The 16,223-nt window shown below is 37.7% G+C and overlaps 3 protein-coding genes across 4 annotated transcripts; 2 read left to right on the top strand and 1 right to left on the bottom strand.

The window, feature by feature from the left end:
- The first annotated feature begins 400 nt into the window (after positions 1-400).
- On the top strand, positions 401-2,334 carry LOC103333623 (transcription factor). Its single transcript, XM_008236497.3, has 4 exons — positions 401-570; positions 1,669-1,741; positions 1,828-1,883; positions 2,063-2,334. Exons 1-4 carry the CDS (start codon positions 515-517, stop codon positions 2,175-2,177), a joined length of 300 nt encoding a protein of 99 aa, XP_008234719.1. The 5' UTR covers positions 401-514; the 3' UTR covers positions 2,178-2,334.
- Positions 2,335-3,327: 993 nt separating this feature from the next.
- LOC103333624 (protein ABIL2) lies at positions 3,328-7,067 on the bottom strand. Of its 2 annotated transcripts, none has more exons than XM_008236498.2 (10): positions 6,729-7,067; positions 5,711-5,847; positions 5,366-5,448; positions 5,116-5,266; positions 4,498-4,597; positions 4,292-4,384; positions 4,151-4,193; positions 3,991-4,079; positions 3,752-3,897; positions 3,328-3,640 (listed from the first exon to the last, which is right to left on the bottom strand). In XM_008236498.2, the coding sequence occupies exons 2-10, from the start codon at positions 5,813-5,815 to the stop codon at positions 3,470-3,472; spliced, it is 981 nt and encodes a 326-aa protein (XP_008234720.2). In that variant the 5' UTR covers positions 5,816-5,847; positions 6,729-7,067; the 3' UTR covers positions 3,328-3,469. The 2 variants fall into 2 exon arrangements, with proteins under 2 accessions (XP_008234720.2, XP_008234721.2); XM_008236499.3 differs by having other exon boundaries at positions 6,601-7,056.
- A 4,960-nt stretch (positions 7,068-12,027) lies between these two features.
- On the top strand, positions 12,028-16,210 carry LOC107881179 (cyclic nucleotide-gated ion channel 1-like). Its single transcript, XM_089052469.1, is given in 11 exon segments — positions 12,028-12,120; positions 12,234-12,758; positions 12,876-13,070; positions 13,151-13,437; positions 13,519-13,636; positions 13,765-14,028; positions 14,143-14,575; positions 15,192-15,280; positions 15,411-15,659; positions 15,756-15,950; positions 15,953-16,210. Coding segments are annotated over 11 exon segments (2,706 nt in total).
- Positions 16,211-16,223: the final 13 nt, after the last annotated feature.

The raw sequence follows: 16,223 nt of genomic DNA, 5'->3' as shown, positions 1-16,223 counted from the left end.
AAGAAAAAAAGAAGCAAAACCCAAGTTTATACATAAGAGATAGAGAGAGAATACGTGCCTGGCACTTGCATGTGTCTGAGAGATATATCAGAGCGTTGTATGTGCTCTTTGCTTTGTTGAGAAGGTAACCAAAATAAAAGAAAGAAAGAAAGGTTTGGATGGCGAGGGAGATGCTTTGTTGTGCTGGAAAAGATACCATCTTCTCAACTCTGAACAGCACTGAGAGTTATATAACATGGCAGATATACCACCCGAATATACCAATATGCCCAGCGAAGTTGCGAGTAAACCTCAACAATCCAATTTCTGTAGTTTTCTCCCACTACTAAGGGTAGTTGTGTCATTCGAATACCTAACCCAATTCGTTAAAATTAGGGATCAAGCACGTGACAGAATTACCAGCACAGTTTTCATTTTACTTCCAAACCTCCAAACGCAGCGTTCTGTTCATCTTGAACCCGATAAACCCCCGACATTTTGCTCATCTTTTCCAACTTCTCAGCTCCACAGGACTATGGCTGCTGTAGCTTCTGACAAGGCAGATGGCCAAACCCAGTGGGAATTTAGCTGGTTATACTCTCTCACTTTCCTCTCTTATATTTCAATATGTAATTTTGTTCTGGTTCTGTCTTTTGGCGTCTCTTTGCTTTTTGTAATTTAAGTCAACAGTTCAACTGGGTTTTTCTGGGTTTTGATTATCTTCCTCTTTCAATCCCATAGGGACCAAAAATTAAATATTTTTTTAATGATTTAATGATTTTCCATTATGGGTCAGTTTGTTCCTATCACGTATCTGTTAAAAACATTAGTTATGGTGATGTAGTTCAAGCTGAATTTGTTTTTTTCTCATAAAGTTGCCTTCTTGAGTATCTGTTTCGATGAATTTGTGTAGTCTCTCAGTTAACTTCCAAGTTTTTCCATAATTTTTCTTCTGCTTTTATGTATGTGTGGCTTGTATGCTTGGTTTTATGGTCTTTTCATCTCATCCCACTGAGCTTCTCTGTTACGTGTTCCCCGTTTTTGTAATTTTAATATAATATTTGTAGGCTGTAGCTTTTTCTTCCTTGTTATATCCGAACTCATGTTGTTCCTTACAGTTTTACAATATGCACAGTAACCGGTCATAATGAGATTCATCATTGAAAGACATACTAAATTTCTTGGAGAAGTTGAATTGGTCCTATATTTTCAACATTTCGCTTCAGTTTTAGATTTTTCTAATTTATGATTGGAGCTAACTTGGGGATTCATAGGTGCTAATATGTGGTCTTCAGCATTGTTAGGGAGGAGTTCTAGAGCTCCTAATTAGGTAGGTAGATCAAGATATGCTGAGGTTTACCCTCTTTAAGAAAATTGGGTGAGGTTTCTGAGATTGCTCTAGATATTTTTGAGAATAAACTTTAAATTCTTTTCAAAAAAAGAATAAACTTTAAATGAGAAAACTGTCATTTGAAAATTTCAAACCAGTAGTCTCTCTTTTTGTACCAAATTTGCATCGAGGACTACAGGAGTATGAACAATTGAGTGACCTGGTAAAGTTTTCCAATGGTTGTGCTTCTATGGGAAGTGGAGATCATTTATCCAACTTCCATCATTTACAATCTGTCTTTGAGAATTCTTTAACCCACAGAGGAACATTGTTATCTTAGATTGAAATTTTGTCTGCAGTGACTTGGAGGTAGATTATGAGTCTGAGGAAAGCGCTTCTATTGTCTATTCTGTATTAGCTGTTGATAAGGAGGTGATTTTTCATATGCTTAATCTATGTCTTGCTTACTTCAATAGTGATTCAGTTAGCATCTTATCTGATTCCATTTATAATTGCAGTTGCAACCAGATAAGGTGAAGAGGCAGATGTCAGTTTCTAATGGAAAGCTTTCAGTGTAAGCAAATTTCTTTCTTCGTGAACCTTAATTGTTCAAACTTTTATCGAAGAATGATTTTGATAGTAATGATTCTGATGCAAGAAAGTGCTATATCGGGGAGGAGGAGAAACAAATTTTTCTTTCTGCCTATTTACTTTCTACTGAATCTGCGGTTGTTGTTTTTATCCTATGTACAGGCACTTTGAGGCTGTTGAGGCAAGATTTCTTCGAGCATCATATAGTGCATTTGTAGATGTATTGACACTTGCCACAAAAACAATTGAAGAATTCGGAAAAGGAATGGAATTGTGACCACTAGCTTAGCTAGTTTTTTCATGAAATGAGCTGTAATGTAACGCAATGAGTCAAAAGTCGGTGTTTGTGGAACTTTTCAAAGCATGAATTGTAGTTTGAATTTTTAGCGTCGGACCTATAAGATATCTGGAAAGAAGGCTGTCGTTCTACAGTATACTAGTGATTCAGTGTTCGCCTTTAAGAGCACTTCTATTCATTTGCCAGTGCAAAAGGCAAAGGGAGGCAAGGGTAGTTACTGTTCATATGAATGGTGACTACCTCAGCAATTTTTTTTATACATTCCCACTCATTGCCATGACAATTCAAGAGCAATCACTATTCACATGAAATATGAGGAGAAGAATTTGTATGGAGTCTTGGTGTGGGAAGTGAAGAATATGGTTACATATTTAGAGAAAAAAAATTCTGAAAATTCTGGGTTTTTTTCCCCCCTCTTTTTTCAAATTTTTTTTTTTGGTATTTAAATTGACTGCTAATGTCACAACGATGTTAGCGTGAGGTCAGCTTGTCCAGATAATAGCCAAAGCAAGTCTTGTCTTTGGGCTTATCCAAGCTGGTGGAGCCCAGCGCTTGACCTGGCAAGCCTTGGCCTGCTAGAAACGGGATTGTGGTCTGGGAGCCTCTTGCATGGGTAGCCCCTCCCGCTGGAAATGCTCTAACTGAGCGTTTAAATGGGATTTCTGAGGTGACTTCAACTGGGTTTGCAGCGAGCAATGAAGTTCATTTGTTCACGTTTGCAGCAGCATTGAGCAATGCTGCCGACAGATTAGGAAGTGGCAACTAAACGACAACGTAGTTCCTCCCAACATAACATAGTGGTGTTCAAACTTGTTGCACGCTAATGTCGTCTAATCTTATGCACTGAACTTTTGTGATGCTGCCGACAGGCCATTTAAGGTCTAAACGACAACGAAGCATAGTGGTACAGAGAAGCATTTTTAATGTCGTCTAATGATTGATAAAATATCAACCGCACAGGAACTTTTGTGATGCTGCCGACAGATTAGGCCATTTAAGGTGGCAACTAAACGACAACGTAGTTCCTCCCAACATAACATAGTGGTACAGAGAAGCTTTTCTCTTTCCTTCAAACTTGTTGCAGCTAATGTCGTCAATGATTGACGCTAAAATGCATTACCCAGCAAACTTCTGAAATGATATATAACATTTGATATATAATGTTTATAAGATTTCAAAACGTACATAGCTTTATAAAAATAAAAGGTAATCAAACATGGTAAAGCTGAAAGAAAAACTATGCAGTAATTTTCTGCTTCCAATGTCCATTCTCAGTATTCGTCCAAGTAAGTGTATAGCATGTCGTCTTTCTTTGACTTGCGCCGGCTAAGCAACGCTTTGAGGAGGCGTTTACTTTTGCTGGGGTATTGTTCAACCTCTCTTCCATTTTCCCTTTCAGCATGTAATCGCATTGAAGCTGATTTACGAGGCTCCGAAGGGTACTGGCATATGCATAAACATTTTACTTTTTAAGTACCTCTATAGAAGGGAATGGTGGCAAGTATATGAACTAGTGAAAATGCAGGTAAAGTCAATCCAATTCCAACACTCACCCGTCGTCTTGCATTAGAAGGATTCGGAGTGGTAGGCCTACTTGAGTTTGGGGTAGTTGACTGACTTTTGTTCGGGGTCGTTGGCCTACTTGCAAGAGATCCAGACCGTAAAAGTGGAAACCGATGAGGTGAAACTGTTCGCTTCTCTGATTCAATAGTAAACAGCCTCATAGTCAGATTCTAAATGGCCAATTCATTATAAAGGTGTCAATATCACGATGTCTAACATGCATACGCACCTAATTCCTTTTTGGGCATGGTAGATGTAAAAGAAAAAACTCCAGGCCGCTGGGATGGTTGTGGAGAAGGAGATGGAGAACGCCCTTTGCTGCACAAAACAGGACCAAGATTAACCTGGGTTACAAGCTTGGTTCAAACAAGTGCTGCAACAACATTTACCTGACTGTAGGTGGAGGGGTTTCTCTAATGGTAGCACGAACAGCTTTTAGGAATCCGATCAGATTACAACAAGAACAAAGTTATGTTAAACAATTGCTTACTTATATGCATTGAAACAAAATGGAAGATAAAGCATGGTACCATTCCGAAATTGATGCCATTCATCTTCATCATCCAGGTTGCAACCTTCGTATTTGGATTTAGTTTTGTTGGCACCGCGCATGGTCTCACCAACTGAACGTGAATTTAAGTTCAAAGAATTATCTCTTAAAGCCGGACAAAAATTACAAAATGGAGAGAGTGCTTAAAGTAACAAAAAATATATAGAGAGGAAGCTGAGTATTTGCCTGGCAAGATGTAACGCTTGTGATATTTCGGAGTATCTATCACTGATGACTGTTGGGAAAGACCTTCATGATCAATATATTCTTGGCATGTCCTTAGCCTCTAACGAACCACGAAAAAGAAAAGAAAATTGTCAGCGTCTCTTAAGTATTGGTTTCTTGTGATTGAAAAACATAACTAGAAATTAACGGAGTTGAGTATGGTCTATGGTGCAGTAATTCACACAATGTTGTCGAACCGACTTAGGCTCTCCTAAAAGGAATTACTACTCCTTGCTGTGTAGCATAAGAGTTTCATTGAAATTAAAATACCCACCAAACAATAAAATGTGATCTGGGAAATATTTGTCATGCAAAACTTTTGACTAATAAACTATGAACCTGTAGAAGAAGTTGGCTTTTTAGCAGACCAACAATTGAAGCAGGTATATCATGTGAGCCAATCTACATGGAAACTTAATTATCTTCTACCAAACCCAAAAAAGCCAGTTTCCACTGATCTTTTAAATAGAAACAGACATCAGACAAGCTTGTTCAAGATTTCTTTTATATCGATAGCCCTGAATCAGAAGTGTCTACCGGATGACTGACAAAGGCATTACTTTAACAGTTTAACCTTACCTGTTCAATGCAAGATACCCGAAATTCTGTGCCGGAAACTTCATCCACTTTTTCATCAAAGAAATCATTAACCTTATATGTCACAGAACCCAAATGGTCCACCGTATTCACGAGAGCTTTAATGGCATAATCTTTCAATGTTTCTACCACTCTGCATAACAGGAGGGAATTTTTTTTCTTCTTGTTAAAATAATGACAGAAAAGAAATATTTATGAAAAACCCAAACTTCCACGAGTCAAAATAACTCACATATGTTTCTGGTCATCATTTGTGTATGATAGTTCAAAGTACTCTGCCGCTGAATATAATTGTGTTCTCAAATTCTTCAAATCCTGAAAAAGTAATGCAATGCGCAAGCAAATCATAGAACTTCAGTTGTAAGGGTCTCTGACTGAAAAAATTATAAAACTCTACAAAGAGATATTTCCACCATCACAAACTAACTGCCCTCGGATTCCGATATTTTTGATTGAGGTACACAGAAAACCAAAGATTTGATTTTTCCAGATGATTAATTTAAAACCCCAGTACATTTCATTGAACTCGCAAAACTAAGAACCAACTAACGATAATCTTTAAGCAGAAGAGTAGTACCTTGAGACTATCAGAGAAGAGCAGGCTCTGATGCATAGAAACCTCATCAAAATTAGATGCTACTCGAGGGACGGGCATACTTGTAGTCATTGTTCCCATGAGCATAAACGTGGAAAGTGAACTAAGATTTCCTTATGCTGCAAACAATCAAGATAAGAACTTAAAAGACTAGGCCAAGTAGGGGGTCAAAAAACCCAACAGCAAGAACATATGAGGTTATAGTAAGGTAATGCACAACTCAGCATCCAAAACCCATGAAAAATCTGAAATCACCTCCCCACGAAAAGAAAAAAAGAAAACAACGTGTGTAGGAGAGAAAGCGAGAAACGGAGGAAGAGTGAGGTTATGCACCAATAAAAATCCCATTTCAATTTTTTATTTTTAAACTGATTAAGCAACACCAAGTGTGTGTGTCTGCGCAAGAAAGAGAGGAGAGCGTCTCATTTAACAATTAATTAATAAAATACCAGAAGCTACTATTTTAATTAGACAACAGCCGTGCCAGAGAAAAAAGAATATACGGGAATAAGAAAATGAACAGTATAAAGATAGTGCTTTGCCACATTTCCGCAACCATATCAGACAGGAAAATCAACAGAACAATATACTAAACACTTGAAAACACTTAAAACTCATTTTATCTGCATTTCACCAACAATAAAAGCTGTCAAATTTCAGTATCCTCTCTTTTATTGTTGAGATAATCGTTGGTTTTCATGCTTTTCTTGTTCAAATAGGTAATGCTGGAAAGGAAAAGGAATAGTGAATTACATAAAGAGGGTAACAAACATCAAAATCTGCAAAATTTCACAACTTTTTCTTTTTACAGGAGGAAATCCTGGAAATGAAAAGCAATTGAATGCATTATGCCTTTTCAAAGATAAGCTCACCTCAACCAACCATGAGCAGTTGCATTAGCTCAGTTGAAAGTTGTTCTTTTCTCCGGTCATTTTGTTCTCTCTCAAACAGCGTAACAAAAGTCTAAAGGGGTATATTTGAAAGCAAGCTAACCACTAACCTTAGTGAATGCTCTTCTGGAGCTGAAAGCGCAACTACCGAGAAGTCCAAAACCCAGTAACCGCCTTCCCAATTCGAAGCAGGAGTATGTGAAACCTAAATGGTGAAGAAGAAGGGCAAAGTAGAAAATAAATAGAGAGGCCACTTGTTGACAGTGACCAATATGGTTTGGTATAAGATTTGACTAAAGCACAGAAAACGACAACTCTAGTTTGGGAGATTCAAATACCATGAGGACTAGAAAAAAAGCACAGGACTTGCGAAGAGAGAGAGAGAGGGAGAGAGAGGCATGGAGGGACATCCATCAAGGCGAGCACGTCTGTGTGTAGACAAGGAATCTGAGGCACTTCGATTTCAGAAGATTTTTAAAGAGAGCAAAAGTCTCTGCTTTTGGTAGCAAGAAGAACAGGTGATTAATTTAGGCCTCCCTTTCCCTCATCATTAGCCACTTAGTGGGTCCTACTTCCTTGGTGTTTTTTTAAAATTTCTTGGTATCATTGGGTCCCACTGTCTCTAAACACAAACAGTGACCACACCCAAAAATTGGAAATTGCAATGTTGTTTTTTTCCAGTTCGTGTTGTTGAGCCTCTTTGTGTGTCTCCCTCCCTCCCGCTTGTTTTTGTTGTGGTGGTGTGTTGGTACCGTGGTAGAGAAGGAGCGGGTTCATGGGTTCCACTTTCTTATCAGAAATGGTTTGAATCGTTGAAAGCTTATGGCTTTGTGGAAGTTCCCATCAAAAGCTCTAGCCTTTTTTCTGTTTCTTGGCCAACCCATGAAAAGCTTTACCCTACCTTCCTTGAATTGTCATTTTCGTAAAAATCTGGTCTGAGTGTCTCTACAGAGAACTTCATCCCATTAATAAATGTGTCTAAAGCTCTGCTTTAAAAAAAAGGATCTAAATTGAATTCAAATGTGGCTGGCAATACCCAAGGGGTTTGGTCTATCGGAAACACTGGGGCTAGTTCCTGCAAGTTGGGTGAATGTTAGTTGGATACCCTTTGAGGTCCAGCATTCGAAACTCAGCGGGTGAAAAACACCCCTTGGGGAGAGCTTTACTGTAAACAATCCCGGCTCGGAGTGGTTGCACACTTTGCCACCATTTTCATCCAAAAAAATATGGCTGGCAATAAAAAAGAATGAAGAATCTTCCATCAAAACGTACCTATTGTATTGTTACTATTGGTAATTTAATTAATTTACGCAAGAAGCATGTGAATTAAGATCCCAACTGAAGAATGAAAAAGATTCTAGTAGTAGTAGCTCCCATCCCGATTCTCCATCTTGTACCTGACTGATAGGTTTGATCTCAACCTTCCATTTTAATGACCGAATTATCAGGAACTTCTTCGTTGGGAGAGGATGGATGGGTCATGGTTGGTTGCTAGGAGGCCCATGCCCTTTGTAATTAAATTTGTAAGGCACGGAAAGCAGCTGGTAGATAGATAGAGTCACACAGTGGATATTTTCTGAGTCCCCACATACATTATACAGAATACATACATGATAAAACATTGGAGTGGAATTGGATAAGAGAAGATGTTGTGTTGTGCTTGTGGGCAATGGCTGCTCTGCTGAATTCGCTGCACAATTGCTTTTCAATCTAGTGGGTTGAAAAGCACATGTCAAAAGACCACGCCATAGATAGATGGGTGGAGTGGGCATTACATAATATAAATCAAAGGCGTGACCTTGGAGGCACTCATGCTGCCTGGATTGAACGTGCAATCTAACATTAAACAAACTCATCAACAACGACATGTATGTAGATAGAAACAGAGAGGAAGAAGAAGAACCCCGCCGCCACATAACATCATTTCGGACTTGTGAGAGTCTCCTCCGGTTCCAAATTTCCAATGCACCAAATCTCAATTGATCAACGGTTGATGATGAGACTTCAAAAATCATATCATATGGGTCCACCGTGGGGAACCACTACCGTGGAAAACATGAAATGAAAGGTGTTGATTGATTTAGTGCAGCTAGCTAATGAGCAGAAAAACTTGTGTGAAACAAATGGACATAATACTATTTTATTATCTTCAATTCAATTATAAACTATTACGTGAAAAAAAATTATCACAAATGACATATCATGATTTATCGGAAATAGCATAACAATACTATTTTCATTTCACGCAATTGTTTCTCACTGATGAGAGTAATGGATCCCACTGATTTTCTTTTCCTTTTTCTTTTTCAAAACAAAAGCTGTTTTTGGGGTTTGGAGTTGTTTCCGTGATTTTAGCGTAACTGGTTCCCAATAATTTATAGTGTGATCAGTGGCGTGATTGGTGGCAATTGTCATGTAGATTCGTAAAAAGAAGACCAACACAATATGATTTACCTTTTTGTTTTTGTTTTTTTTATTGCAGGAACCTTTTTCAGAGTCTAGGAATACGCACACACCCCTACCCCCCCAAGTGAATCCCAGCAGAGCAGAGGTGAGGTTGGCCCCAATTTTGATTGAAAGAAGCCCATCTGCCCTCAAAATTGAAGCCCAAACCAATGATAGAAGTTTTGGCTTGGCTTGCTTGTAGATAAACAATAGCCAAATCCATATACAAAGACTCCGATCTTCTTAATTATTGGCTTAGCTATGTACTGGTTCCCTTCCCTTTCTCCTATTATTATTGTCAATCAGACTCTCTCACTCTGATTTTTATTGATTCATGATCGTTTCTCAACTCTCGAGTTGTTAACTTATATTACAAAAAGACTTGCGGACAAAAAGAATCGTCTCGATCGTCAATGCTAAAACGCCATATTCGTATTACTTTTCTTTTCATTTTTATTGACCAAAATATATATATATTAGTTTTCTTTTAATTTTTGGCCTGCACGATAATTAAGAGATTAAACAGAACCTTGTGTATGCATAAAATGCGCTGCGGGTACAATTTGGATTCAGTTGTGTTGTGTCTTAAATTTGGCAGCCACTCACTCGAATGCTCCTTGTTCCTTTCTCTCTCTCTGCTCCGCCCTGTAAACTCAAAACCCTCTAAACTAGCAGTCAATTGAGTTATTATGGGTAGCATCACAGTAGCTGCAGTTCCGGGCGGACCTGACAGACAAAACAGATGGGTTCTTCTTAATTTACATTAGAATTCAAACTTCTTCTTCTTCTTCTTCTTCTTCTTCGTATAGAAAAGTGTTTGCTGTATCAACTAACTATCAAGCTTATAGGACTTGTATCTGCAAGTGGCTTTGGCTGTCACTTGTAACTATGAATAATGCATGCCGAACCTTAACTCATATCATATATATGAATCTGATGCATTTTCATTGTTTATGCTTTTAATATTTCAACCCTAGTATTCAATTGATTTAAGAAAAGCCGCCCTATATTTTGAGCTTCTTCATTCTGAGTCTGATGGGTGCAATTTGTTATTTGTTTTTCCAGTCGAGTTAAAACGGGGATGTATGCCATAATGAAGAAAATATGTCATCCACAGGGGCAATACCGTCATATATGGAATAAGATATTTGTAACGTCATGTGTGTTTGGTGTCTCACTGGACCCTTTGTTCTTTTATATTCTAATCATCGATCAACAAAACAAGTGCCTTCAAGCCAGCCTTCTCAAATTCAAATTTCCCATTCTCACCCAAATACCACCTTCCCCTTACCTCTCCCTTACATGACTTTTCCTTAATACATCAATTAATCATATTAAAATGCATCTGGCAAATTAATTAGAAAACATCTTCAGGAAAAGAAAACATCTTCAATAAATGAAAATGAAACATTCTCATTGTCTTCTGGTTTTGGGCCATCAAACGTGTTTTTGCCTCACTTTTGTTCTTTGAAAATGAAAACAACCTCTTAATGTTAAATTCAGAGAGATTGCCCACTATTAACAACATCGATATTGTCAACTTAACCACCTACAAACCCAGTAGGTGTGGGGTTTTATCACAAAAGGCCTTGGTGTTATTAGTAGTAGAACCATTTGTTATATTTTGTATTTTATTTAGTCAAGTTTTCAATGTGGGACTTATATTCTTCAACACTTAAAACGTTACCGAACGGACCCTTATTTGTAGAAAAACTTGTTTGCAATCTTTATTTCTATCACTAGCTTCCTACTGATTTTATATGTCATGGGAACTGCGCAGGTTTGTATTGAAGTCTCTCTACTACTATTGATTTTCAATCATTTTCCTTTAGCTTATTAATTAATTGTTTGTGGTGAGATAGAATAATTGTTTGTCGTTTATTCAAGTAATAACGAACGTCTCACGACGCTTACGTCGATGTCGTCTACCCCACCCCCGGCTACAGAAGTGGGTTGTAACGGTGAGAGCTTGTCAACTACAACACCAATCATCATGCCATCCAAACGATGAGTTTTAAGGCTACTTTTCCCACATCGGGGCTCTATGGGATTCTAAAATTTTCTAATGATGTAATTTGATTTGTGCTAATTTGATTTATTTATTTATGGTTAACTTATTTGAATTTGTCGTAGCTAAGAGGGGAAGGAATAATTACTGTTTATATTACTACGTAGGGAGAGGACAGAACAGAACCAATTAGCTGCATGGTAACTAGCTAGTTGTATTAATTTGTCTAAATACAATATTAGTATAAATAGAGCTTCTTGGTTCAGTGGGCAATGGGTCTTTTTAATGTTTCTTTTCTTCATTCTTCTGACTATTCTGACGATGGGTGAAATTCAATTTGGTATTTGTTTTTCCAGTCCAGTTAAAATGAAAATTAAATCGGACGTATGCCACAAAAATAATGTCGAAGAAAATATGTAATCCAGAGGGGCAATACCGTCATATATGGAATAAGATACATTTGTGACATCATGTGTGTTTGCTGTCTCACTGGACCCTTTGTTCTTTTGCATTCTAATCATCGATCAGCAAAACAAGTGCCTTCAAGTGGACACAGTGTTGCAGACTGTTGCTCTTCTTTTACGATCACTCACACGGACATCATATTCATATATGAAATCTGTGACGGTGTCAAAACTCAAATTTTAATGCAGCCGAAAGTGTTAACAAAATACCAATTTAAAATGCACGTCTGACATGAGGTTCCCTTATTATTATTGTCAATCCGACTCTCAGTCTTTTTTATTGGCATACTTTGGGCTTGTTAACACCAAATATATTACAAAAATACTTGGGGAGGAGAAGAAAATCATAAAAATATTTTGACATGCAACCCTGTCTGGACAATAATGGAAACATTAATTAATGTCAAAGCTTATGTATACACGAAATGCAGACCTAGCTACTGCATATTAATAGCTGGGTTGAACTACTTGAATTTCAATTTTGGCATAACGATGAGTACTACTAGTGTGGAGGATCTGGATTCTGGAGGACCAGCGAATTCAACTAAGGTCGAATCAAATTTATCTTTTCCTATTTTTGCATATGTCAGTTTTTGAAATAGTATATATCTTTTATTTGTGTTCATTTCTTGTTAATTAATCTAGTAATTTGAATTTGTTTTCTTCTTTTTTTCTTTTTAATATCTTCCAGCGTTCAGCGAGGTTATTCAGCCAACGCTAGCACAGGGAGTTTCCAACGAAGGCCAAACTCAGTTCATCCCCAGTCCAACTGGGCAAGTGCACCACAATATCCTACTTCACAACGAAACAAGAAGAAAACGACCCGTCAAAAACTTCTTCTTCTTTTGAAACCATCGTGGAATACCATATTTGTCACTGCATTTGTGCTTGCAGTTTCATTAGATCCCTTGTTCTTTTACATACCAATCATCGATGAGAAAAACAAGTGCCTTGACATGGACGTCAAGTTGAAGAACGTAGCACTTGTTCTGCGGTCCCTCTTTGATGTCGCCTTCATAGTGCATATTGTATATCAAATTCGTGAAGCCATTAAAGCTGTGGCCGAGGAGTTAGATCCCAATGAAGAAGAACAAGCAGCAGCAAAGTCGACCGATTGGGTTTCGAGATTTTTCGATTCATTTGAACACGTTGATGCAATATGGGAAAAGCTGAGATGGCGCTCTTTCATAACTGACATTCTTGCTGTTCTTCCCGTCCCACAAGTAAGACAAAGTTCAAGTGTTTATTTTATATTTTTTAAATTTGTGATATATAATAATTAATCATTGCATTGGTGTGTGAGCTACTAACTTAGTTGAATTGTTGTTTATTTTGTCTAGGTACTGCTTGTAATCATCTTTTTCAAAATGGGAGGCCCTGGATATTTGGAAAATAGGAAGATTTTGAATTTCTTTCTTCTCCTTCAGTACGTGGCAAGGATTTATCGAATATACCTATCGTCTAAGGTTACAAAAAGATCTGGAATATGGGTTAAATGTCTATTCAATTTTTTTATCTACATTCTTGCAAGCCATGTAAGTTTCGTGTAGTTTTCTTTTTCAATTGACTTAATACTACTATTCTTTGTTAACATAAACTGTGTTTTATTAATTAGGTGTTAGGAGCATTTTGGTATTTCTTCGCTATTCAACGAGAAACGTCGTGCTGGCATCAGAAATGTGGTCCAGATTGTCCAAGCGATTATACATTTTACTGCAACAGGGATAACGGTACAGCCACAGCTATGCAGTCATTTATAAATGGTCTAAATACAAGTTGCGCTCCAGGTGGAGACTTTGGCTTTGGAATATTTCAAGCTGCCCTTGAGTCTCGTAACACCGAATCCAAAAAACTGGCAGAGAAACTATTTTTCTGTTTCTGGTGGGGCCTGCGAAACTTAAGGTTTGCATTATTGCATATATGTTCCCTTGCAATAAGTTCCATCTTTTACCATTTCACATCACAGATTTTTTTATTTTGCAGTAATTTTGGCACGAACCTAGACGGAACAAGTAACGATCCATGGGAAATCAGCTTTGCAATTCTTGTTTTGGTCTGTGGTTTGATAATATTTTTTTATTTGATCGGAATTAATGTGCAGGTTGGCAATTAAAGAATCTCTCTGTTATTTTCTTTTTCAATCATGCATAATCTTCCCTGAGCTTCACTTGTAGCTATAAGATTTTCGGAACTGATCGATGGAGCTTATTTTTTGTGGTGGTGAAACAGATGTATATGCAGATGCAAACTGCAAAAGCGGCAAAAGCGGAGGAGATAAAAAGGCAGAAGATGATCGCGACAGAGAGATATTTTCAATCGTGGATGACCGGAAAACGTGTCCCTCAGAAGTTGCAGGAAGTTATCATAAAATACATAAAACAAAAATTGTTGGAAGATAACAAAGATGCTAATCTGGAGAATCTGTTCGCCGTTCTTCCCCGGGATATTAAAAAAGCTCTAAAGCGTCATCTCTGTCTGGATGCGCTCAAAGAAGTATATTGCTCAACCTCTCTGTCCCTCTCTCAACATAAACATTTATTCATCTTTACATATCCATGATTAATGTAAGGTATATATAAATATATATGTGTGTGAGTGTGTGTACAGTTACCAGGGCTTAGAGGCATGGATGAAAAAGTGTTGAAAATGATTTGCGACTATCTGAAGCCAGTGTCGTACACCGAGAGCTACATGTTTGCTGAAGCGGGTAATCCAGCTGATCGCATGATCTTCATTGCAGAAGGCACTATGTGGATTCTCAAGACTGGCGATGACAGTCAGGCTGGAAAAGCTTTGCCTTCGGTAATGATCCTAAAGGACCTTGAGAATGATGACTTTTATGGACATGAACAACTTCTGAGTTGGGCTGCACCCGGTAAACTTCTCCTTTTTAAGAACCTTCCATACTGGACTGAAAATGTCAAATGCCATACAAACGTAGAAGGGTTTGTGCTCTCGGCCAAGGACCTTCAATCTGTGGTCCACAAATGCAGAAACTTGTGGAAGTACAATAACTTCTCATTCGGTGGAGGAGAGAAGCCTTGATCATGGCCCGCTAGGTCAGAACCCTGTGTAATATATGTACGTAGTATATAGGTTGATCATGTGTTGTGTTTTGTTTTAGTAACTGTAACTGATCACCCCCTGATTCGATCAGATAGGCGTAGTTTGTATTAATTTCCAATTCAAATAAAGGCCTTGTGCCTTCTCCAATTCAATCCAATTTATCTACTGATTAATCCGGGTTTTGTTTTGTTTAATCTCTTCATTTGGCTCATTACTTGGCCTCGGCTATTCGTCCTTTTGATTAAATATTAATGTTCTTTTGTTTTGATTTTATGAGGCCTGTAATTAATCAATGGGGATTTTAGTAATAAGTGCCACCCATCGATTCTCTCTTACAAAACGACCCAGATATAACCTTTTTTCGTTTTCTTTTGCTGAATATTTCTCAGTTATCTATGTCACCATGGTTTGATTTAATTTTTCCATTTTCTTTCGCAGAATTTGGCTTTGGTTACTTGTATAAACAATCATCGATTTGTTTCTTTCCCTCTCCCATTGTTTTAGTAGGAACCAAATACATTTAATTAGAAAAGGAATGTGATCTTAGAGCTTAAAAAGATACTAATTGTATAATATAATATTGTGGGAAGAAGGAGGTTTGGGTGATTTGGGGGAGGAGTGTGTGGCGATTTCTATAATTGGCTTGCTGCTATTCTTGTATCTCATTGGGAATTTGCAGGTTGGTCTTCAAATCTTCATATGAATTTTGTTTCTAACATTAATTATCTGCCCATGTATACTATAAATTCGAGGATTTAATCATGAACTGAACAATAGCAACTCTTGTTCTGGAATATCTATATATACAGACGGATTTGCAGTTTGCAACTACAAGATCAGAAAAGCTTAGACGGAAGCTGAAAACGAAAGATCTAGAGATAGATTTGTGGCTATCTAGAAAGGGCCTTCCTAAGAATTTGAAGGAAGTGATCATGCAAGTCGTTCAACAAAAACTTGCACAAAATAAAGATGTTCAGGTAGAGAACATCCTCTCTGTTCTTCCATTGGAACATAGCAACTTTATCAGGCGTTATCTTCGTTTGGCTACACTTAAGAATGTAAGTAAATATTCCTTTCTGTATATATATATGTTATATACATATTCATTGGATTTAATTAGTCATAACTCTGATATATTAAATGTATCTATATAGGTTCGAATTCTTAAAGCTATGGATGAAAAACTGTTGAAAGCAATCTGTGAACATCTCATACCAATCAACTACAATGAGAACAAGGATATTATTGGAGAGGGGGACCAACTTGATAGGATGCTTTTCATCAGGCAAGGCATTGCACGGACGTACAGAACAAATGGCAAAGATGGAAAGATTGGCACTTCTCAGCTTCTGGAAAGGGTGATTTGTATGGAGGAGAGCTTCTAAATTGGGCATCAAATCTAATTACGTCTCATACTGTCTTACCCATCTCGACCAGAAATCTCAAGTCTGTAAGCAAAGTTGAGGCCTTTACACCCATGCCCAGGGACTTGGAGTTGGTAATCACTAAATTCTGGTGGCATTTCACCAAAGACAAGGAGCTCAACCAATTTAGCGAGCCTGAGTTGGAGCAGCTGAAGAACCACGCAATTTCTTCAATAGAAAGATAAGTCCATCGCATTA

This window comes from Prunus mume, linkage group LG5 (assembly GCF_029339155.1).
Source record: "Prunus mume cultivar Tortuosa linkage group LG5, ASM2933915v1, whole genome shotgun sequence".
Lineage (NCBI taxonomy): Eukaryota > Viridiplantae > Streptophyta > Magnoliopsida > Rosales > Rosaceae > Prunus > Prunus mume.
This window is presented reverse-complemented; position numbering and strand designations above follow the sequence as displayed.

Coding starts and splice junctions, on each gene's coding strand:
- LOC103333624 (XM_008236498.2), bottom strand. CDS start 5,815: ATGCTCATGGGAACAATGACTACAAGTATGCCCGTCCCTCGAGTAGCA. Junction 4,598..5,115: donor GGGTATCTTGCATTGAACAG/GTAAGGTTAAAC, acceptor GTGGTTCGTTAG/AGGCTAAGGACATGCCAAGA. Junction 4,385..4,497: donor CAAGCGTTACATCTTGCCAG/GCAAATACTCAG, acceptor ATTCACGTTCAG/TTGGTGAGACCATGCGCGGT.
- LOC103333623 (XM_008236497.3), top strand. CDS start 515: ATGGCTGCTGTAGCTTCTGACAAGGCAGATGGCCAAACCCAGTGGGAA. Junction 571..1,668: donor ACCCAGTGGGAATTTAGCTG/GTTATACTCTCT, acceptor TTTTGTCTGCAG/TGACTTGGAGGTAGATTATG. Junction 1,742..1,827: donor TATTAGCTGTTGATAAGGAG/GTGATTTTTCAT, acceptor TTATAATTGCAG/TTGCAACCAGATAAGGTGAA.